The sequence below is a fragment of the Egretta garzetta genome, unplaced genomic scaffold, assembly GCF_000687185.1.
Source record: "Egretta garzetta isolate BGI_Z169 unplaced genomic scaffold, ASM68718v1 scaffold108, whole genome shotgun sequence".
Lineage (NCBI taxonomy): Eukaryota > Metazoa > Chordata > Aves > Pelecaniformes > Ardeidae > Egretta > Egretta garzetta.
The window spans coordinates 5,215,596-5,238,937 of NW_009260614.1; the positions used below are offsets into that span (position 1 = coordinate 5,215,596).

The following is a 23,342-nucleotide window of genomic DNA, read 5'->3' on the forward strand; positions in this document are numbered from 1 at the left end:
TCCAAAGATCTTTCATTGCTTAGTAAGAATTATAAGCTACAGAGAATAAAGGGCACTAAGTTTGCATTTGTATTTGTAATCAACACCCTGAGGAATGCACGAGTGCTCAAAGTTGCTTTGAACTATCCAGTTGTTTTACCTCTTCATTAGAGAGCTGGGTAAGGGTTTCCTCAGGGGCTAGAGAACATGAAGCTTTCATTTCATCATCTGAATCTTTTTGCTTCTGTTCCTTTCTCTTGCTAAGCCTTTGCTGATCATCTTCTTCCTAGAAATCATTGGTCAATAGAGAACACATATAAGCAGGATTCAATTTTGCCGTAGTAGTCATGATGTTAGTGTTCATGATAAACTAAGCTATGAAGAAGGCACTGAAAGAGATTATTTTGGTTAAAAACACAGTATTTATCACATAAGGATTCTTTTAGTTAAAAACCTAGTGTTCATTTCACAAGGCACGCAAACCAACTTAAAAAAAAACTTACTTTTCACGTTTAGTAGCCAATTCATGTTCTAGAATAATTTTATTCAAAGGACACATTACCTAGATCAAAATTCTTATTATAGGGATTACCAAATAAGTAACAAAAATAACTGTTACACTGGCTGTTGTGTAGAACCTGATAACATACTTGCCCCATTAACAGCCATTATACAAACATGAACATTAAAACAAAATGTGAAAACAAGTGCCTTGATCATTCTAAACAAAGGAATATAACATATAGAAAAAGAAAAGACAGACATCATAGAACACTAAGTCATAAAGCATGTACAAAATCGTTTGCATAAGCTAATTTAAAATAAACCCTTAATTTATGCCTGAGCTAGGTATTGTATTGGAAAAACCTAGAAAGAAGTGAAACTTGTTATCCTAACGTCCTTAGTCCAGATGTTTTGCATCACAGATGACTGTTTCTTCCTCCAAGATTAACTTCTGGATATTACTACCTTTTAATTTAATGACATTGGCAATATTACTTTTAAAGTTACTATATACATTAATATTAAAATATTTGCACAAATGGAAAGCTTCTGTTGTAACTGGCGGCTGTCATTCAAATGGAAAATTTCTATTAAAACTGTCAGCTCTCATTTTTTGAAATACCAACACACTTAAACAGCTTGTCTCCAACATGTGATTTCCATACCTGTTATACCACATTAAATCTACAGGAATTAAAAAAAAAAAAAAAAAAAAATTGGAAAGCAGCAAGTAACCTGATCCTTTTTTTTCAGTTCTTCAACTTGTCGGAGCTGCTCAGAGGTCAGAACAATTTCCATACATTGCATGTCCCTCATCAGCAAACGTTGAGACTCCAAGATTTCCATACCTTTTATACCACATTAAATCTACAGGAATTAAAAAAAAAAAAAAAAAAAATTGAGAGGAAAGCAGCAAGTAACCTGATCCTTTTTTTTCAGTTCTTCAACTTGTCGGAGCTGCTCAGAGGTCAGAACAATTTCCATACATTGCATGTCCCTCATCAGCAAACGTTGAGACTCCAAGAACTGGTCATTGGCTTTTTGCCATGTGTGTTTCAACTGGTTGTGCTGTTGTCGCTCTTGCTCTAAAAGATGGCAGACTATTCAAAAAGAGAAAGAATGGTTCCGAATCAGAATTTTTTCACCTCTTTTCCAGAGAGATGCATTTTCACAAACAGAGTAATTATTGTTCTAATCAAAAACAGTCAGGCTTTGTTCAACAACTGTTTAGGAGGAAATAAGACATTTTCTTAATTCCCAAACCTGGCTTGCGATTACGCACGCATTACTGACAGTTTAAGATTTCCCAATTAGAAGACTAATGCCTTAACTTCATTCATGAATTCTTAGTGCTGGTTTAAAAAAACTGTCTTCTATGTCCCTATTTATGTCAACAGACTGTTCCATTTTTCATTCCTCTACAGTGATTCCATGCTGTACTGGCATGCATGCACATTTACACATCCATTCCACCACCAGGCATTCAGAATTGACATACCACAGGGAGACATGTCAATACATTACGGAAATAATGCTCGTAATTGTACACAAATAAAAGACACCAGTAAAATCACTTTAATAAGAAGGAAGCTTGCAATACTATAAGAACTTAGCAGAATTTCAATAGCATTCCTTGAGAGAATGAATGGCTCTGTTGTTTTTCTCCATCATAAAAAAACTCCACATTCAACTCTTCTGTAAACATTTTGAGGGCTTTCACATTTAATAGTACTGCTTCTCTCCCACCCAATTTCTTGAAATCCAATTCAAATAAGAAATCAGAAAAGGAGTAATAGCTGTGTTGGTTTTTGCATCCTTAGTGTAAGAGAGTCAAAAGGATTATTATTAGATAGGTACCTTCATGCAGTTCTTTCCGTAACTTCTCTGCATCTTCTTGCAGGACTGATTTTTGCGTGTTGAGAACGGCCACATACATCTCCAAGTCTGTCCTACATGACTTCTCAGCTTCCAAATAATGGTTCAGTTCTTTAACCTGAATAAAAGGAGGGAAATCCACCATCTCAGTGGAGGAACACTCAGGCATTTCCTGTTTCTGAGAAGTTGTAGCATCGCCTGTTTGGGCAACACACAGGTGCTGAAGACAAATTTATTTCTAGAAATCACAAATACTCAAATACCAGTGTGCAAGTAGTATTTGTATTTATTTCTAAATAAATTTCTCATTAAATTTCTGCTAAGTCCAACGTATTAGTGTATTTATAGAGTTCCCACATTTGGATCACAGCAGCAGCGGCACTGAGCACAGAGATAGCAAGGAGGCTAAGAACAGCAAACAAGGTACCAATCATTTAATTAGCACTGATAAACCAACAACTAAATTCTGTGTTTGGTTTTGGGTTTCCTACTCAGAAAACATAACTATGAGGCAATATTGAACTAAGGCAGGGATGGTAAACCTAAAAAGAAAGAAAACTTGGGGACAGACAAAAACATTCAAGCCATGAAAGGCTGTGACAAAAAGAAAGGAAAATCTGTCCATGGAGGGTGGAATGAAAAGCAGTTACAGTAAGAAAGATTAAAGAAGTATATTGGGATTTTTTTCTATTTTTGTTTTTTAAAAAGCAAAGCTAACAAAGAACTGGAACAAGCATCCTCCAGAGATTGCAGAATCTCCAGTGAGAACCTTTTAAGATAGGGTTACATAAACATCTGTCAAACATGATGCACGTATAACTGGATCCCATCTTGGAGCATGGAACAGGCCGAAAGAATTCTTTATGGCCCTATTCAGTTTTATGGTTTGCCGAGTTAGGAATCAGAAGAGTTTTTATTTTGAAGGAAACAAAAGCTTTCAGGCAATTCGTGATTGGCTACACAGAGCTGTTCTTCATCTTCCTCAAGACAGTACATGAGTCACAGATATTAATTCAGAGATCAAGATAGCCCTTTGGCTTTAACTTGTTATCAATGGCAAGGACAGGTTCTCCTGCCCTAGGATACCAAGTCTTCCAGCCATTGAAATGGAAAAATCTCACTCCCAGAGAATAACCCTTGGGAAGAATGGAACAGGGGGAAAAAAAAAAAAAAAAAACAACCCAACCCCCCCCAAAAAAACCCACCAAAATAAAAGAAATGCATTGTTTCTCTAATCCATCTAAATACTTGACAATGAAAACCAAAATTACATGGCTCAAGCAGATCTGAGGGATTTCATCACAACCAACATAAAAGCAAAGGTATCGCTCAGTCTAGTAATAGAAATCACATAAATAATATCTTGCATATTTATAGTGCTGTAGATTAAAGCACTTTAACAACTTCTAAAGTTTGTACTTAAACTTCTCCTTGCCAGATACAAAATAACAATTCTTTGCCATTAGGCTGAAAAGGTGACTTAAAACAGGACTACCAGCAACTTCAGACAAAAGGAAGAATGAAGTGGAATCAACCACAGGGAAGAATTAAGGGCCTACATTATTTTCTTTGGTAAGAATCACCAACCAAAGTGAGAATTCTTTAAAAACAACCCCTCAATAAATTAGAAACATGGATAAAATGATTATTCTCTTTTTTCCCCCAAGAGATGTGTGCTTGTGTTTTACTCATCCCATAGAACAACATGCTCAGATTTTAGAGGACTGGCAGGGAAACCAACACAGTTCCTGGTCCTGGAACACTATCAATTTTACCCAGGCCTTGCCTGTAAGGAAAAAAGGAGACAAGAGTGACCTATGATTTTTATAACCAAATTCAGCAGAGAAATTCTAAGGAAAGTTAGAGACTACTAGCAAAAAAAAATAAAATAAAAAAGGCAAAAAAAAAAAATAAAAGGAGGCAAAAAAAAAATAAAAGGAGGCAAAAAAAAGCATTTTGAGAGCAAGCAAGAAAGAAGAGAAGGTTCACATTTCCTCATCTTTGCCAAATTCAGCCTGGCAATGAAAAGGAAGTATTATTTGCATCAAGAGAAAAAGCAGAACTACCTGGAGAACTATTATTCCTAGGAACATTTATAGGTCAAAAATTTGACCTTTAAAGAAAGTCACAAAGAATCCATGAAGAAGGAAAACACTCAAGTATGGACTCTCAACTAAGTAAAATTTTTAAGACTTAAATGAATTACACTGTTCTCCCAAACCTCAGGCAGACCTCCAAGTTGGACTAAAAGCGGGGGAGGGGGGAAAGAGAATTCCAGCAAGTGATGAACATCTATTTAAATGAAAATGCAAGTGATCCAGAAGACAAGGTATTTATTTGTATGTCTTAAAAACACCCAAATGGTAAGGTATTTTGCAATTTCAGCCTAATTGACTTTCAAGATAAAATATTTGTTACAGAAAACATCTTAATTTCTGTATAGAACAGTACATTAAATGCAACTATCTCACAGATGCTGAAAAAGTTCAGTAGGGGTTCTGGCATACCTGAGGAATACAGGAACGCTGGGTAAATCACTTGCATTGATTTCTTGGCAGCAATGGCCAGTATCCCTTTCTATGAACCTGATGTTTGCTTAAAGATACAAAAATTCTGGTGATATTGCCTCAGTTTTATGCCCAGGATTAGAAAATGAAATACAGCAGATACTGGATGGAAGTAGATAAAAGGTTTCTGCCAAATGCAGATCTTTCTGTAGCTGCAAGCCATCACATTAATCTAAAGGCCAGGCTGTTGGAGCAGTACAAAGCAGCTATTTTTCCACAGGTTTTTCTTTTTTATTTCTAATAGATCTGCAGCCATGCAATTTAAACTAAGCACAGATGACACACACATGTAACTCAACCCTCAAAACAGAAAGACAGGAAAACACATATAGGCCAAACAAGTTATCTGAGCTATAGGAGAAAAGATATATTGCGCATGAAGAGTTTCACAATACACCTTTTTCTCTCTTACAAAATTTGACTTCATTTATGTGTATCAAACTAGCATGATGCAAGACAGAAATTAGGATACAGTTACAGCTCCACCTCACCTTTGATGCTTCTAACTCTTTTATTTTTTCTTCAGCTCCCGTCAATTTCTCCTTTAAGGCTGCAATCTCTTTCTCCATAGGCATCACAACTGAACGCAGCTTCTCAGCATCTTCCTGGGCCTGAAGTTAAGGCAATAAATTATGAATAACACATTATCATAGTTTTCACCACAACAGTTGGCGTTATCACAGACATTTGGAGAAAATCTCTATGCCAATAAAAATAGCTGAGTAAACTTCCACTTTCAATAGTCATCTTACTGCTATTTATTTAGTTCAGCAGTCACCTCTACGACAACAGGCCGATATTATTCCATTCACAGAAGGCAGCTAAATTTTAAATCCATGTGTGGATTAGGCCATGAATATCTGCTTTTAAAGAGAATGTTAGTAAATCTATCATTCTCGATACTTGGGAGAAAATTTATGGATCAGGCATTTCAAAATATGTACACTTTTCTGTTATTAAAGGTTTAACTGCCTTGCAACTTGCTGCCACATCGCACAGATTAAAAAAGAACTGCATGGTGAGTTATTGACCATTCATTTACTTACTCATGAAATTAAAGGAAAAGGATCTGCGCAGTAATGCATAGTGTAGCTTTGTTCTGTTTTGGAAGACCATTTTTCAACTTTAAATTGACATAGCAGCAGTTTTTGGTGTTACTGTACTAAATATTTCAAAACTATATACAGTTTATCAAAAAAACCATGATTTTTTTCAAAAAGAAGTTCTGAAAAGATCAAAGCAGGACAACAGAATGAGAAGATTGATACGAGGGGAAAAAAGAGAAGGAGCCAGATAAAAATAGCGAGAATTAAAATGAGAAATAGCATTCAGTGTTCAAATGCAGAATTGCATATGTCAAAGGGTGGCCCTGACATCCTCATTTCTTAAGTGCTCTGGCTTTCCTTCATGGATGCACTAAACACCTTCCAAGCAAAAGTAACAGCTCCCATAGACTCCACTACAGCAAGAACACTCAAATATTCACCACAGTGAAATACTTCAAGTCACGAAGAATTTAAGCAACCTAATTGGGGTTGGTTTTATGTTTGAAGGCTCAGAATGCTCCATCGTTCTCTATCTACTACTGGAGGAATTCAGCAGGGGAGCGAAGGCAGAGAACTGTGTCCCAAAGCCGAAGTTTCAAAAGAGGACACTTCTCCCAACCTGATCAGCAAAGACAGCCGCTAAAAGATAATATTCGTGTCTTGTTTTAAATCTAGACAAGAATGCAGGTCTTCGAGCTTAAGCTTATTGACAACTATATTCTGAGCAAGACTTTCAGGAAGAAAAATAGACAATATTTTTAACCACTGAAGCTTTCTAAACTTAAAAGACAAAATAATATTGCAACACCTGTCAATTATCCAAATGCTACCAGGCCCTTGGGCTCTTTAAAAAAACCTCTCTATATAACAAAACTAAATTTCTTCATGTTTCCTTCCCTTCTGCTACATTTTGCCACTGCTAGTTTGTTTGTCCACAAGGAAAGTGAGGGACATCACATGACAGCAAATTCAATACCAGGGACATGTGACGGTGTCACACATACACACATATCCCATCACTTGCAGCCAGCAACTCAGCAACATTTTTCAAACAGATGAGAGGAGTTCAACTTCAAAGACTGTTTTATATTTAGTTTATTGTATCAGTTCTATTCACTTAATGCTACCTATAGCCAGCTCATATGGACCAAAGATAGCCCAGCATTTTTAGGACTACTGGTTAACAGCAACAACTAAAAAGACAAAACTGCATCAAATTCCACATGAGGGAAAAATTACTCTAGCTTTTATTGCTTGGTAAACAGAGCTGAAGTTTGACACTATGGGTACAGTATATTACCAATTTTTCATTAAAAAAAAGGGGAGGGGGAAGGATCCGTATTAAAGGTCCATGTGATACTGAACTGAACACTCAAAATAGCCTATACCTGCTAACAAAATGAGTGCTGGTCACTGGGTCTTCTTTTGAAGGTGAAGTATAATTACTGAGACTCCCAAATTGAGGTTAAAGTTCCCACTCAAACTTATTATAAAATGAGAATACCTATCCTGTTGAAAAATGCTGCATTAAGATACTGTCACGTGCAGCAAGAGGTGCCCCAGCATCACATTCCTTGTGTTAAAAGGCATTACTCAGACTCTTCCAGAGGTGTGATCATTAAAATGTCTGTTCCCTTCTAATCTTTTGCCAAACCAACTTCACTGTCAAAGACTGAGGTTTTACATGTTCTCAGCTTGTATTTATTCATCAAAAATAAAGCACCCAAGCTGCTCTGCCCCGGCAAAGCCTGCTTCCCTCTAGCACAGCGGCTGACAAACATGCCGCAAGGGAGCTGCAGACCACAGCATGAAGATGACTCCACAGAGAGAACATGCTAAAAACGAGTCCAAGTCAACACACAAAACATTGCACTGCTAGCCTCACAGCTAGCTACAGCAATCCTGAATGTCATATACCATTATTCCAATCGATGTTTTCAGAAGAACACCTGGTTGGAGAAATCTCAGGCACGTACTGTACCTGAATTTGTTCCTTAAAAATGGGACAAGTGAAAACACACAGACATAATTTGAGACTCTCTCTTTAAAATAGGAGTAAACCATGTAAAGTTCATCTACATCTATTGCACTGTTCTGTGTCATTACCAATGAAAGCAGCTTACTGTATATCAAATTTTATGGCCAACTCTGTCACAGAAATCAGATTGCCGTCCCCTTCCAATTTCCCCTCTCCTGACTAATAAGCACACTTCCTAACAGGTTTGTCCTTTCTTGCTCTCCCTATATGCAAAATACCTGTTCTGCAGACTTCTGCGACTCAGAGTTTGACACAACTGTGCTAAGAAGAGTCTTTATATTCATCACAGCTCCAACACAAAACCAGAATAGAAAATGAGGTCTGAATAAAAAGGACTAGCCGAATTTTGCCAGTGTGCAAGACCCATCCCCACCAAGTCCTTGTCCACAGTGAGCCCAGCCATTACTGAGCAGAGAACTTGCATGCAAGCACGTGCCACTATGGCTACATCACTTTTAGCATCCGTGATAACAAAAACCACCAAAACCTATCTGGTAGTACAAAGCAACAGGAAAACAGAAATATTTTTATAAGTCACCAATACGTTTTCTGAAAGATTAATCACTAGGTAAGCACGCTTATCATTAGAACAAGGTATTTTTTGAGCAGAAAAGGGAGATTTATAGAATACAGTTTTCAGCACAGATTTCTTAGAAATCATTGCTTTATGATAAAAATAATAACAACAAAAAAAAAAAGAATCACAGAACATGCAAGTTTTCGCAACTCAAAATAAATTTACATGGAAAAGCAAAACAGCTGCTCCCAGCTGTGCCTGTGTTCCACCAGACATGCTCTTTCTGACAAGAGGATGCTCAAGAACGCCAAACGCCAGGTCTGCAGGCTAGAGTTGGATACCTCCAGCAAAGATATCTAGTAAATACAGCTCCAAATAGTACGCTTATCAAAACACTACCCACCTACTCCAAGTGCTCCCAAACCAGGATAAATAATTCAAAGAGATATTTACAGAATTTGGAGCAATGTTTGTTATCTACTCTCCATCTCTTTCAAGGGAAAAAGTATACAGACAACAAGCATAATCGTTAGCAATTATGGGGACACAGTATTAAATTTCATGGATTTTCTTTGTTGTTTAAAATGGATTTTATAGCCAAATTGAACACAACTGAACTGCGGTATTATCCAGCCAAGAACGTTAGTGTCCTGGACTGAAACGTATGGCTTGTAATCTTGTCTCTGCTCTGTCCATTCTTCTCACCCCACCTCTCATTGAGACTGCTAGACAATGGAGTAGTTTTCTTCTAGTTTTAAGAAATGTGATATATTATGTGCTGGTGCAGCACCTACTTATAACCCAGTAAGCCCAGAGAGCAAAGTACTTTCTTTTTCTTTTTTTTTTTACTCCTTTGAGATTTTTGGAGATTCGTTAGAACTGGCTAGAAGATGAAGGTATTTTTTAAAAACTCTTCCCAGGTTTATGCCTAAAAATAAAATAAATCCATCCTTATGATGGAGCATATAAAGATGGAGGATGATACAACACTGTTGGCTGGAAATACCATTTTGCATGAGGAATTGATCACAAGTCTTCAAAGAGCACATCCCAAGGGATCAAGAAAATTCCTCCTTTCGCACCGACTGCTGATGTATGGATATTCATTATTTTGCTAGCCAAACACAGCTTTTTGTGGGCTTGGGATTTGCTTGTTTGTTTTTAGGTAAAATGAATGTCCTTTTTCTAATTTTGATCTAATTCTTACTCTCCTTGAGGAAAAACCTCACAGGTTTAATGACAAAGAAGATTAAAAAAACCATGCAAAGCAGTTCAAACAGTTATTTCAAGCTGCACTCTGAAGACCAGATTTACTCCTCCCCCTCATATTACATAAAGTACACGTTCCTCTGCTTTACAGGCCTATAAAGCTTTCCAAACTAATATTTATTACAGATTAATACATCCATCACCTTTTCCTTTAGTACTACAAGGGGTATTTATTTCCTTTTTAAAGGAGTATAGTTGAAAATGTTATTTATCTGCCATAAACTTAAATGCTAACTGGCACATAGGAAAGCCACTTAGTTTAGGTGAGCTGCTCTGTCATCTAAGCAACTTGCAACTCCAACTGTTACATGCTCAGTACATTCAGATTAAAAAAATAAAGTAAGTGCTCAGATTTTAAATACTGGAAAGACTCTTAGTCAAGACAGACTGACTGTTTTCTGAAATTCTTACTGGCAGTTTGTTGGTAACACACTAACAGGACTTTTACGCTATGAACTCTGCATCTTCTGGATTGTTTCTACAAGACTCACCACACTGATGCAATTTTGAACCTTCCTTCCAGCTTCAATCAAAGTCTTTTTTCTGTTAATAGGGCTAGAACCTTCTCTTAAAAACAGCTGGTGTCTTAAAATTCCAGTGGCAGAAATCCTGTAGTCACAACATTGGGAAATAGGCTTTACTCTGACTTCCATGTTTATAAATCAGGACTATACGAAGAGCAGTCTCACTGAATAACAAACAGCAATTACACAACTACAACTAGCAATGTTCTAGAATCTCTTCACAAGCGTCAGAAAAAGAATTCCATTTTGCAACACTAATACTGATTGCTTGCTAAAAGATAGTAAAAAATAGGTAAAATACTTATGTGGAACGTTTGTGATATTCAATACTGCATTTCTTCTGCTGACAGCAAGCATAAACAAGGAAATGCAGCAATGTGGTACATTATCAGGTGTTAGTCTACTCCTTTATCAAATATAGGATCATTTATTACATTAAAATTGTCTTAGAATACCTTGAAGACTACTGTAAGCCTGCTGAGAAGACAAATTCACTTAAATGCAAGTGATCTATTATGACAGGCTCAATTTCCTTCCTGTCTGAAAGAGAAATACACCAAATCCTCAAACGCGACCAAAGGAAAAAAAAAAATAAATCTAAACTCAACACAAGGCACCTCAATCTACTTCTATGAACTCTAAGTCACAGATCTCTGAAGGACAAAATTTTTCCCAACTCCAGGGGAACAACCTTTCATCATCTTGAGCCCGTTGTTTTATGACAGCAAGATTCTGTATTTCCTAGGAAGTAGAACTGTGTTGCACAAACATGGCTTACCATAAAGAAATACAGAAGACATTTTAGACATAGAGCCCATTAAAAACCTCAAAAGTAGTTTATAAGATCTGAGAAAAGGAATGAAGGTGTAGAAGTGTAAAGGAAATTTTATAAATCTGCAGTCAATCCAGAAAAATCTACAAGGGGCTTTACTTAAGTTTATTTGACATTGTGACAAGAGAATTTACAAGCTGAAGGCCAAACCTTACCATCTCCTCAGGTGCAATCCTCTTACTGAATCCACATAATCAGATACAACACCTTTATGGATTCAAATGCAGGATTAGGTCATGATGACTTCATGAACAAAGAGCTGAAAGTTGGCAGAACTAGGCTATGTGTATTTCTGAGGACTTACAGCAGGGTGTAGAAATGAACTCATGCATAACAACACAAACATATCTTGAAACACAAACTGAAGAGCTAGATTTCAACGTACCTTTTTCATTTCATTTTCTAGGTTTTCTTCCTCTTGACCTTCAGACAATCGCCTTCTTAACTCTGCTATTTCCCGTTCCACATTTTCTCGGTATTGATTCCACTGAGCTCGCTCTTGCTCCATCCTGTGATGATACTGGAGCTCATAGTCACGAACAGTCTCTATAAAATAGTATTTTCAAAGCTTATTCTCAACGTAAGTTAAAAAAAGCAGAGCTTTAGGAACTCCATCTCCAACCAGTCAACAATTTATCATAATTGATCAAAACTAGGACAACAGTGAACTCTCCCTTCCCTTTGACTCTTGCACCCAAAACCAACTACAGAAGCAAAAGATTTAAAGCAACTGCATCTCAATTTGTACCATCACTAGAAAACAAACAAACAAGTCTCCAAAACTGTGTAACTCCTAATTTCAAAACAACGTACATACCTAACATCCTATTTAGCAGCCCATTTTGTAACTCCAAGCACATCAGCCAAACAAACTACCAAACCCCTACTTATTTACTCCAAAACGCAAAGGAACCAGAACTTCTCACATAGCTTTCATTTCCCTATTATTAATATTTCCCCTTCAGGTAAGGAGCTGTCTTTGTTTACACATGTACACCAGCTGGCACAACTGAGCCTTGATCTAGGTACATGTATCTATGTAGAACATAAACAGAAATTTGTGTACTCAATATACATGAACATTTGTGTTCTCTGAGGGAAAAGCATAATCAAGTGATGGAAAAACTGCCTACAGCCAACAGGCTGCAAGCGCAGGATACTGTGATCGTGTTTGTGAACCTTTAAGAAAGCAGCCAGTTACAGCAACAGTCGGTCCCAATTTACCTCCTGCATTTTCTTCCTTGCACGTAGTTTGTCTCAGAAATGTCAACAGCTGTGCAACGTGCAAACATAACAAAGAATACCTCAGAACTATCAAGAAAAAACAATGACCTATGACTGATACAGAACAGCACGTTCGGTCACTAGTCTGGGGAAAGTCCATGGGATAGTACTGGAGGGACATTTAACTGTCTGACAGCAGAACTATGTTTACAGAGAAGGAGAGAAGAGAATCACGCTGTCAGCCTGAAGCTGTTCTCAGACTTGTCAAGTTACATGCATTATATTTATCTTTATGGAAGGATGAAGTATCACATTCATAGTCCCTCAAAAATGCTTTGCATATATGTGGGAGTTCCCATTGCCATTATTCCTTCTAAATTCTGTCCTCATATTAACAGAAAAGAACCGCCAAGCTCCTTTTCACAAACTTTAGGAACTGTGCTTCATCCGTCACTTTTGTAGCCCAGTTTTGCCAAGCCGTGAAAAGCAGCTATCCATATTCTGTGCAAGAGCAGGCACAAATCACTCAACGCATACTGAAGAGGTGTCTGATCTTAGCAGCAGTAGCTTGCTTGGTTGTTACCTTTCATAATAGCTTGTAGTGAAGCTACTTCTTCTTGCCACTGTCTCTTCACCTCATCGATAGCTTCCTGCTTTGTATTCTCAGATACTGTAGCTATAGCTTTGATATTCTCCATTTCAGCATGAGCTTCCATCAGCTGGGTCCGCAATTGTCCCAGATCATCTTGGGCTGCTTGCAGCACTGCATTTTGTCTTTTCAGGTCCTCTGCAAAGAAGTATTATTTACATTTAGCATGATTAATAAATTCAATCTGAAGAGTATCCATAGTTGCTAGGGCAAAGAACAGTGCTCTAACAAGGGGGTGAAGGAAGCACTGATATTAAAGCATCTACCCTTAACAACTGAACAAATGTTTGCAGGCATCTTTAGTCTTTCTTGACTTCGCTTGCACTTGCCTTGTGTTAAAAAAGTATCTTCTCATGGACACAACCACAAAACAGACACTGCATATATAACCTTTGAATCAATATACCTGAACGGTGAACTGTACTTTCAATTAGTTCATTATTATTTAACTCATTCTGGTAATGAATCTGGAAAAGACAACAACAACAGACAGGAAGACAGTTCTTCCCCCATTTTTGGCCCTAACTTGGTCCTGAATTTGGATAGAACACTTCATCATTCTTGAACAGAAACACTCTGTGACCACTACCTGCAGCCCACATAAGAAAACTATTCAGCCTAATTTATTCTTTACCATGGCTTTGCTAAAGCCAAGCTTCTACTAAAAAAAAGGATACGTTCAATGGAACATCCACTACTTCTCTAGTTGTTTCAACTATAAACAGAAATTAAACTAATTTCACATTATCCTCCTGAGTTTTCAATTCATCTGAAGCAAAAAGCTCTGGAAGATATATATTATACAATTCATTCCAAAAGCACTAACATAGAAAACAGTTTTATGCCCACACAGCCTATTTCAATGGCAATCACTTTTAGCGGAAACATCTGGCCAGTGTACAACAAACAGCAACCCATCTCCATTTGTCTCCCTCAGTACCAACATGCTTAATCAGTCCTGGTGCCCAACACCTTAGCCCCTTGATAGAAAATATGGAACACTGAGCTAATTGGGTACTCAAAATGGCAATAATCCTTGTGTTAAAAAACCGAGATCTTGTAGCATTTATATTACCTAGTATCTAGGTACAGTATCTAGGATGGGCTGCCACAGTCCATTAAGGAAAGGGTCTTGGAGAACAGGGAAGAGGAAAAAAGCTTTGGGGGGTTAAAAAAACAAACAAAAAAAGTAATTGCTTGTATATTCTCCTCTGGTATCCTTTCACTTCAGTACCTGTGAAAGTTGGATTTTTTTTTCTCACCTCAATTTATTTTTATTTTCTGACTGTTCTGTTCTGAAAAAAAGAGAATTATTGCTGATGTCATCAGCAGTTTCTTGTATCTTAAATTTCCTTTCATCCAGCTGCTAGAAACGTAAAGAAATAGGTCTTCTGTATGATCTGATCTTCATTATGCCTGTTTTATTTCTGGTCTCATAAGCTTATACAAGCAGCTGCAGTCTTAATGCATTATTTTTTGGCTTTGTTTTCATATGTTTAAGGACGGGAAAATCATCAGTATTAGAAATAAATCAATTTGGGTCTCAGAACAGCAGCTATCTCTACTCTCCCAATTCTTCACCAGCTATTTGAGCTCATATGGTTCAAATTTTCCTACAAAGAGTGTTATTGAAATAGATGCCCTTGGCTGGTATTAAAACTTTTATAATGTTTGTCTGCTTACATTTTACCTCAGATGGAAATTTAAGACAAATTAATACTACATAAAAAAGCTAGCCACAAAGTACAAACAGCACACCATCTAGACTGTATCTTTCCACTTACCAGATCAGCTGCTGTTCAGAGAGAACGAGCACACCTCGACTTCAGAATTTTAGTATTAAAACTCAGTGGTGGTGTTTCTGTGTGTACATCAAGTTGCTCTGCTGACTCCTATTCACTCAGGCAAATCTTTAAATTAATTCTAAAAGTTCATTCGAGGAAGCTGAATAGCCACCTATTGAATTTAACTCTCTGCTTGTCTCTTATGTTCTTATTATGTGTTTGTTTAAAAGACTGCTGTCACTGTTTCATTTTTGGCAAATCAGAAATAACAATCATGCTGGATATGCAGTTGACTATCCCAGTACTGGAAGAAAAAAATCCCTTAAATCCTAATTATCCTTAACTAACTAAAAAAAACCCCAAAACAACAAAAAAAAAGTATGTGGTGTGCATAGGCAAATGGGGAATACTAGTTGGCATTACAGTTGTTATTCTTCATACAGGGATTATTTGAAGCTCAAGTTTAATTAAACTTTAGAATAATGCAGAGAATTGAGAACTTACCTTCCTTAGCCAAGTATAACTCCTTAAATTTTGCTCTCTTTTGATTAAATTCTTGTTCAAGTTGCTGCTTTGTGCGCAGAAATTCTGCATTGACCTTTTCCAATTCTGCTACCCGTTGCAGAAGAGCAACTAAAAATAAAACAGAATATAAGGTACATCACTAACAGTTAAGGCATCTCATTCTGCAACTTTGAGGTTTGGGGCTTATTCTTTTCAAAATATCTTTATTCATTAGCTCAGCTGTAGCCCCATGACACATCAGGACAGCTAGTCAGAATCCTCTAAGCAACAAGGGAAGATATATTTTCTTAGGCTGTAGCACCAAATTGTAGTAAGACATCTTTGCAGCACTAGAGGTGCATGTGGTGGGGAATTCTGTACAAAACAATCCATCCCCCAAAGAAAACCATAATTTTGTATACACGATAAAGGAAGAAATAGAAAAAAAAAAAACAAAAACAAAACAAACCCAACCAAACCCCAGTGCCAGAACTATTTCTATTGGTGCTTCTTTCCAAAACACTGGGAATTTAGTCATCAGGCACAGGAACAGTGCATGAGGGCTGAACAACAAAGCACCAAGTTCTCAAAGGCTGAGGTCAAAGAAAACAAAGTGACAGCTGCTCAGCTAACAATTAGGGAAGAAGACAGCACAGAAAACCCCATAAGCTAAAAATTAGATGCTGTTATCTTTCCTGTCCTCAGTTCTGCACGTTTACCAAAAGAAGCTTTCTCAGACTCTACTCAGAGAAGTTTGCCAGAAGATGACCACAACCTATGGAGAAATAACTGATCCTAAGATAAAACTCCCCTCATTTCCAGCAGGTAAAAATCCTCAAGGGCACACATACCTCACACTATTTTTCAGTATTTACCACATTAGCAATTGATCTGGTGTTACAACAAAAGAGGGAACAGCAGGAAGTCCACAAGACACCTGAAGATTGTTACAATGTGGTTATTATTGAAAAAACCCATACAATACCACTGTATGATGCTATACAGAGCCCTCACAACCACTGACCCTGTAATACTGATCTTCATGTGCACTATTAACTTCATTGCACCTGGTTTAGGTGCCAGTCTTATATATCACGCCTTGGAATTCGAACACGAAACAGAAACAAAAGATGAACTAGAACAAAACCCACCTTCATGCTGCAATGCACTGAGCAAATAATGTTCCACTACACAATTCTCTACCTGTTCTGCAAAAGCATTTTATGGACACGTTCCAACCCTGTCGTGCAAAGCTGAATCACTTCCTTTCAGTTATAGCCTCTATATAGGACAGCCTAGATATAGAAAATATTGATCCATCAGAAGTGTTTACATATCACACCCAACATGCTTTCTACTAAAAGCAAGTAGTGAAAACATAGCACAAAGGCTACACGACTTCAGCATCAAACATTCAGACTTACACATGGAATCAGATCTAGAGCTCAGAGTGGTAAAACACTGGATGGTCAATGCCATTGAGATTGGGTGAGTTACATTTATTTTTAGTACCAGATGACTTAGAGTAAGAGCAGACACAAACAAAAGGACCTTTTCAAAGCATGGGTATGTTTTACTGATTGCTGGTTATGAGGGCTTAGGGTGTTAAAAAATACAGAACTTAACCTGTTCAACTCTGTATCAGGTAAAAGGTATAAGTAGATACACGAGTGAAGAAATATTAATGTTGCTTTTCTATTTAAATCCTCATTTTGTCTTTTTACCACCGTAATTATCAACACCTCAGTTTTGCTGGCCAGCAACCCCTACCTGGATAGTGCAGAGCCAACTGCACAGGAGTGTTCTCCAGAAAATGAAAGGGAACTGTAGCAAAGACAACACACCCAGAGCAAAGCTTCAAGTGAGTCTGGAGAGTGGCTGGATCAAAACCAGGAAAGAAATAGCACACATGGAGCCAGGCCCAGGTAGCAAAAACGCTTCTCAAGGCTAAAGAGTTGCCTTTGATCTCTTGCTGAAGCCTTCCAAAGGAAAAGGGCTTGCCTACATTTCCACTCCCCCCGACTTCTGAGAGAGGGCGATGCTGCCAGCAAAGCTGCTTCCCGCAGCCCGGGGGCAGAGCAGCTCGCTCGCTGGCCAGGCCAGGGCCCCCGCAGCCCGCTGCTGCAACGCCGGCTTCACACCTCTGAGGAATGAAAAGCGATGCCGGGCTCTAAGGAGGTGGTTTTGCTCTCACAGTTTCAGCTTTTGAAAGGAAACTATTAGAGGCACTAAAGCCTAAGTGAGCCGCATGCTGCGGTTAGGGGCAGGTCGCTGAAGCCTGCAGGTCCAGCCAGGCAGCTCTGCAGCTGCAGTTACCGGCCAGAGGCCCAAAGCCACACGCATACGTTCAAAACCAACCAAGGAGGAATCTCGACATCACTCACCTTACACTGTTCTGAAGACCATACAAAAAAATCGCTTAATTCTACAATTACTAACTCTGAAAGTTAACAAATCAACCGCAGACCTCAGTAAACCGCCCCCCACCCCCAAAAAAGAAGACTCAAGCACTCCTTGTTTACTTGTTTCCCTTTCCATCTTTCTTTTGCAGAGAGACAGCAGCAGCTGTGCAACTGCTCCCATGAGAAAGCTGCTGTGCAAAGTGACCGAGCTGTATTTCTTCCGAAGGCAAGAGTTGCTTCTGCTGAGGATGGAAGGGAGACAGGACACAAGAGCAGAAACTTCCACTGCTTTAAGCTGGGAGAACAACAGACTCATCCTTTTTAAATGCTCCGGCCCAAATAGAAAGAGGGATGGCAGAGTCGCCAAGCAGGAAACGCCATTTAAACTTCAAATATTTACAGTATTCCCCTTCTCTACAGCCTGGCAGTTATGTATAAAAAAAGGTAATAAATAAATAAACAACCCCCACCACAACAGAGCTCTGGGCACTGTCAGGACCAGCTGCAGGCATTCAAAAAACCGAACAGTTTAAGATCTCAACTGCAGGTCATGCATCACTGCAACTGTATATTAACATCATTCTTTTTATTCAGATGCTAAGTTTGAAGTGGTTTTACCACCTATACTATGTCTGGGGCTCAGGACCAACCTTGCCCCCCTTACCACAGGAGAGGAGTTTCTCTGCACCACCACTACCCACATCGCAGTGGTACAGGGGACAGTCACCTGAGGACTATAACCCCCTGAAACGCATGTGCATAAAAAGTAAAAGCAAAGAAGGGTTTATTTTCTAAGACATCAGGACAATTAACCTTCTAAGTATGAATGACTGTATTTTCAGCCAAACTACTTGCTTCTCTGGGGCTATGATTTGTACCATGGCCATACAGATCCTCTACCTTCCAAAAGGAAAGCATGAACCCAAATCTGAATTGTCAGATGCAGGTAACCACAGGCTAAACTCTGCCTGGAAGCCTGCTGAAGTCAATGGCAGGAAATGGGCTCATTCGCAGATTTTCAGCTAGGCCTTTGCCATTTATAGCTGACTTCTTGCTCTGAATTTAGGTCCAGGTCACCCCAGGTCTGTAACAGAGCTGAAAAAGAAAACTATTTACCATCATAGGCTATCAACTTAAAACTGACCAAAAAAAAAAAAAAAATCCCCAAACATGTATTTTGCAGTTACAGCATTCATTAACTTGCCAGAGCCCCTGTCCCTATGCTCCCATTTCTATGCACCGAAACGCAGCTATCAATGTTTAACGACACCCATGAAGTATACAGTCAACAACACCCGATAGACGGTCAGCTCTTGTGGAGCTACACCCGACTGAAACAGGATCTTGTGTTACGCAGGAGATCAGAACAGGCACGGGACACGCTGTATTTCATAAGAGCAGTAGTGTGGAAGACCTAATTCCCTAATTAGAGCCCTAACTCATTAAGAAACAAAACAAACCCCCGAAGACCCAATCTCTTAACTCCTGAAATAGCACTGAGAAGAATTTAAATTAAAATTGATACGCCAAACTGCAAAACAAACAAGCAAACAAGAAGGCCCTTTGGCCAATAATTTATAAGCTGTAAATAGTGGGGTTTTCCCCCCTGAGTATTGGGGCAAATAGACTACTGATGACACAATTAGACATGCCAATTAAATTACTAGCTTTGTTTCTAATGAACAAGGTGGGTTTTGCAGAGATGCTTCAGGTCAGACACAGGGATCACCATCTCCCTGTTTAACATTACAGTAAAGTACAATGTATGCCATTATGTGGCTTAACCAGGTAGAAGAACCCAAAAGGAGGGCAGCAAAATTCCGTTCAGAGTAGAGTCATCAATTCACAGAACCATGAAACTACTGGAGTACATCAAGAGAAACTCTAGTGAAAGCTACAACTTTCTTTTAGACCCACTACACAGCAGAATTCCAATTCAAGGAAAACACAGGAACACACACACATTTCTTACTGACTAGTTGCTTAAATGCTGCTTCACAGATCAGCTCCCAAAAGGATTAAATTTTATGTATGACAAAGTTTGCAGTTACACAAACATGTAGTGCCCATTCCAGAGCTAAGACAGACAAAGCTGATTATCAATAAGACTATTTTTGAGTACTAGGTCTATTTATAAAATTAATGCCACAAAGCTTTCTACCTGATATTTAAAGTGTCAAACATGACATCAAGGGTTCAGTCCGACACAGCTGAAAACTGAAAAACAGATCAGGAAAAACCCTATACATACAATAAAGTTTTTGGAAACAAAACACAAGTCACTTCTGTCATTCTTCTGTCATTTTCCACCTCTTTATTTTCCTGTATCTTATGCTTGAGGCAGAAGTATGGAAAAATAAAATTATATGGCCACCCATTTTTCTTCATGATTATTTTCTTGGAGAAGTAATTTTCATCTATCATATTGGAGCCACAATTATATTACTATATAAATTTTTAATCTAGGAGTCTGCCACCAGGACACATTATTTAGACTGCAAAAAGCTTTTATTTTCTTCAAACAGGATTTTTAAAAACCCCAAAACCCAGCAAACCTGACACCCCCACCCCCCCTTAAAATATACTCCAATGCAGTTGTTCTGTAAGAGGTACCCAGAAGTAAAGGAATAGATTATGGTTCTTTTAACAAGCCCATTGAACAGAAACAATTCCTGACTTATGAAATAGAGGTTGCTTGATTTTCAAGGAACAAAGTTTGCCCTCACACACAGATACTCAGCAGCAGCAAACCAAACTGAAGAAAAAAAAAGGAAGAAAATAATTATTTGCTTTTCTCAAACTTGCATTTGGAAGCATCAAGCATTTTATTTCCCTAAACAACTGGCTAAAGCTTACTGGTCAGCAGAGACTTTTCTGGTTTTATTTGAGGACAGAGAATTGCCCCAGACTATTCACTTGCCACCTTCACTTTTAGAGTGGCAACAAATGCCTCTGGATTGTCACAGCTCTCCTTTCCAGAGTACTGCACTGCATGCAATGATGATAACTAAGCAACAGAAAGAAAAAAAAATTAAAAAACAAAACAAACCAAAAAACTCCAGACACCAACCCGCAGCTGTGCGAGGGAAGGCATGCCGTTGCTTGCCAATGTTACCACCAGTAAGTAGTTCTGCACAAGTAACTCCTGGGCAGTTCCCCATTTTGAGCAGCTTGGCTTTCAGACATTGTTGCATTCATCGACCAATTTCTAGTTTATTGTATTGACAGTTATTTGACATCCACAATTTGTTCTCTATTGACTAAATATTCGCAAGCAAACAATCCAGTACAAATTTAATGCTATATCCATAAAAACTCGGTGTTGCTGACAAATGCAGATAGCCCTTTTGATGCAGAATTGAGCCTTGCTGCACCATATCTGTTACAGTATCTTTTTACTTATTGCAGTAAATCAATAATTGCAGGATCAAAAATATTCAACAGAGCACTGCATGTTACAAACATCTAACCACATTATAAATAATATATTAACATCAAGTGGAAGTTTGCAATATACTATTAAAGTTTGAAAGTAATATTACTTTTTCATTGCAGTTGAATGACTGAAACACACCTTTCCGCTGTAACTCAGTCTCAGCAGTGCCTACTCCTACTCTTTTATTTTCCTTATTATGTTAAAAGCTGTATGACATGCTACATTAAGGATCTGAGAAAAAAAAAAGCTACCACCAAATTAAAATAATTAAAATCTAAAGAAATAGACATGTTTGAATAAATGGGAAGATTCTTTTCTATAATACAATCGAGAAGAGAATGAAAACAAAGGGAAGAGAAAACAAGGGTCCTTTAAATGGCTTAATTAATCCTGCACAGTTGAATAGCTATACACAATAACAACTACGTAGTATTTGACACAATACTGTAAAAACTTGCATAGCTGTTTACATGACCATCTTCATGGCATTTTACATGAGCTGCTTGCATTGCACAGGTGCATCATCTCTGAAGATCTTGTTCCTGCTTTCACCAGCTGGGGCAGCTGCTATTCACTATGAAGCACTATTCAAGATCAGCACCAAAGCCACATCTGGTGCTGCTGCTTTAAACTGATGCAGAAACGTACAGCAGGCAAATGAACACAAGAGCATTTCCAGGTTCAGGTCAAGCACTGATTACCAGAAATGTCACTTAGTACTTATTAGTAAGACAATGTATTGCCCTGTATCTTTGATGTGCAGCCATTTTTACTGAAATCTTCCTCAAAGTTGCTTATACAGCAAACATCTTCTTGCAGAATTACAAGGAAAAAGGCCAGCATACTGTTTCTCCTTCCCCATTTTTTCCACTTCCACTTCCCAATTTTTCTCCCTTTTCATGGTGCTCACATGTTAACTACTTCCTTGCTTTGTTATTGCCTCCCTTGTCTTCTTTCTTGGACACAAACCCAGGCAGTTGTTGTTCTGGGGTCCAAATCTCCAATCCCTGATACTCCATTTGAGCCCAGTAAAGGGAATCAGAGTTCTGGTAAGCCTACTGCACGTGATGAGTAATGCTCCTCACCTCTTTTACACATTTAGTCATTCTGGCCCCAGGTAACTTAAGTCTAGTTTTAAATTTATGCTTAGTTAAACATTATTTAAATTAGACTGCAATGGAACAGTGTTCACTCACATCAAGTATCACATGAATGCAGTTAAACACATACGTCCGTGTTAACAGAAGCGGACTTGAATTTTTTTTCCAGCAATTTATCTTTCATTTGCTAGAAGCACCATTTCTTCCCAACGACAGTCCCCTACCCCCCATTATTATAGCCTGGCTTTTCCTACATCCCTTATCATAGTAGCTGGTTCTTTCCTTCACCGTTTAACTAGCATTGCCACCAGACCTCTCAGTTTTGTCCATACACTTAATTTTCTCCATGGAAGTTTCAACTCGATGTGCGAGGGGTTTTGCCATTATTGGTTTTTACTCTATTTGATTTCTGCCATTGAGGTTTTGGCAGGTGGGGAGAACAATCCCTCAAAATTTCAGGAAAACACTATTTGTCAGCATTTCTTCAAGAGAATCAACCATGCTTTCTGCCTCATCAATTCAGTGATAACTTAAATAGGGCAGCAATAGATGAATCAGTGTTGGAAAAGTCAGCCGGACAATCCCAATAGATGGGATCCTAGAGAAAGCATTTTGGCTGCATCCTGCTGCTACCAGCAGTGAATTTTCTCAGAAACACAGTGTTGGTAAGGTTGAATGCATATCAGTATCTCAAAAGGCAATGGCAAGCTACAGTCTGGTGAACACAGACACTTCAAATTCATCTATAGCAACGCAAAATGGAGACAACCGAGTTACCAATCTCATCATAATCATCAGCATTTCCCCTACTCTCTCAGTGCTTGTATCTTATTCCCCCGGCTTTAACAATTTTTCATTTTTATAACCACTCTTTACAAGAGGATCCATTTTAAAAAAAGACTGCAGGAAAAAAGCTCAATGACTTCTTGGGTTTACGAAGGGTCTATTTACTCTACAGGCTGTGTACATTTACTCAAACCAGTCACTGCTTGAGCAAACAAGAGCACGGTGATGGCAGCACAGAACTCAGCGAAGGTTAAGTATCCGAGTATTGGTCAAATTTCTCTAAAAGGGTTCGCAGCTTGTGCTGTC

At 38.3% G+C, this 23,342-nt stretch overlaps 1 protein-coding gene across 5 annotated transcripts in view; it reads right to left on the bottom strand.

The window, feature by feature from the left end:
* Positions 1 to 23,342, bottom strand: part of RABEP1 (rabaptin, RAB GTPase binding effector protein 1) — a 48,697-nt gene that overhangs the window by 18,145 nt on the left and 7,210 nt on the right. For 4 of the 5 annotated variants that reach the window (XM_035900591.1, XM_035900590.1, XM_035900588.1 and 1 more), the window contains exons 2-8: positions 15,313 to 15,441; positions 12,959 to 13,162; positions 11,537 to 11,697; positions 5,417 to 5,536; positions 2,341 to 2,476; positions 1,405 to 1,583; positions 140 to 265 (exon numbers count right to left, since the gene is read on the bottom strand). In XM_035900591.1, the coding sequence (XP_035756484.1) occupies positions 140 to 265; positions 1,405 to 1,583; positions 2,341 to 2,476; positions 5,417 to 5,536; positions 11,537 to 11,697; positions 12,959 to 13,162; positions 15,313 to 15,441 (1,055 nt within the window). Of the gene's footprint in view, positions 1 to 139; positions 266 to 1,218; positions 1,276 to 1,404; positions 1,584 to 2,340; positions 2,477 to 5,416; positions 5,537 to 11,536; positions 11,698 to 12,958; positions 13,163 to 15,312; positions 15,442 to 23,342 lie in introns of all 5 variants that reach the window. The other variant, XM_035900589.1, reaches the window with a different exon arrangement.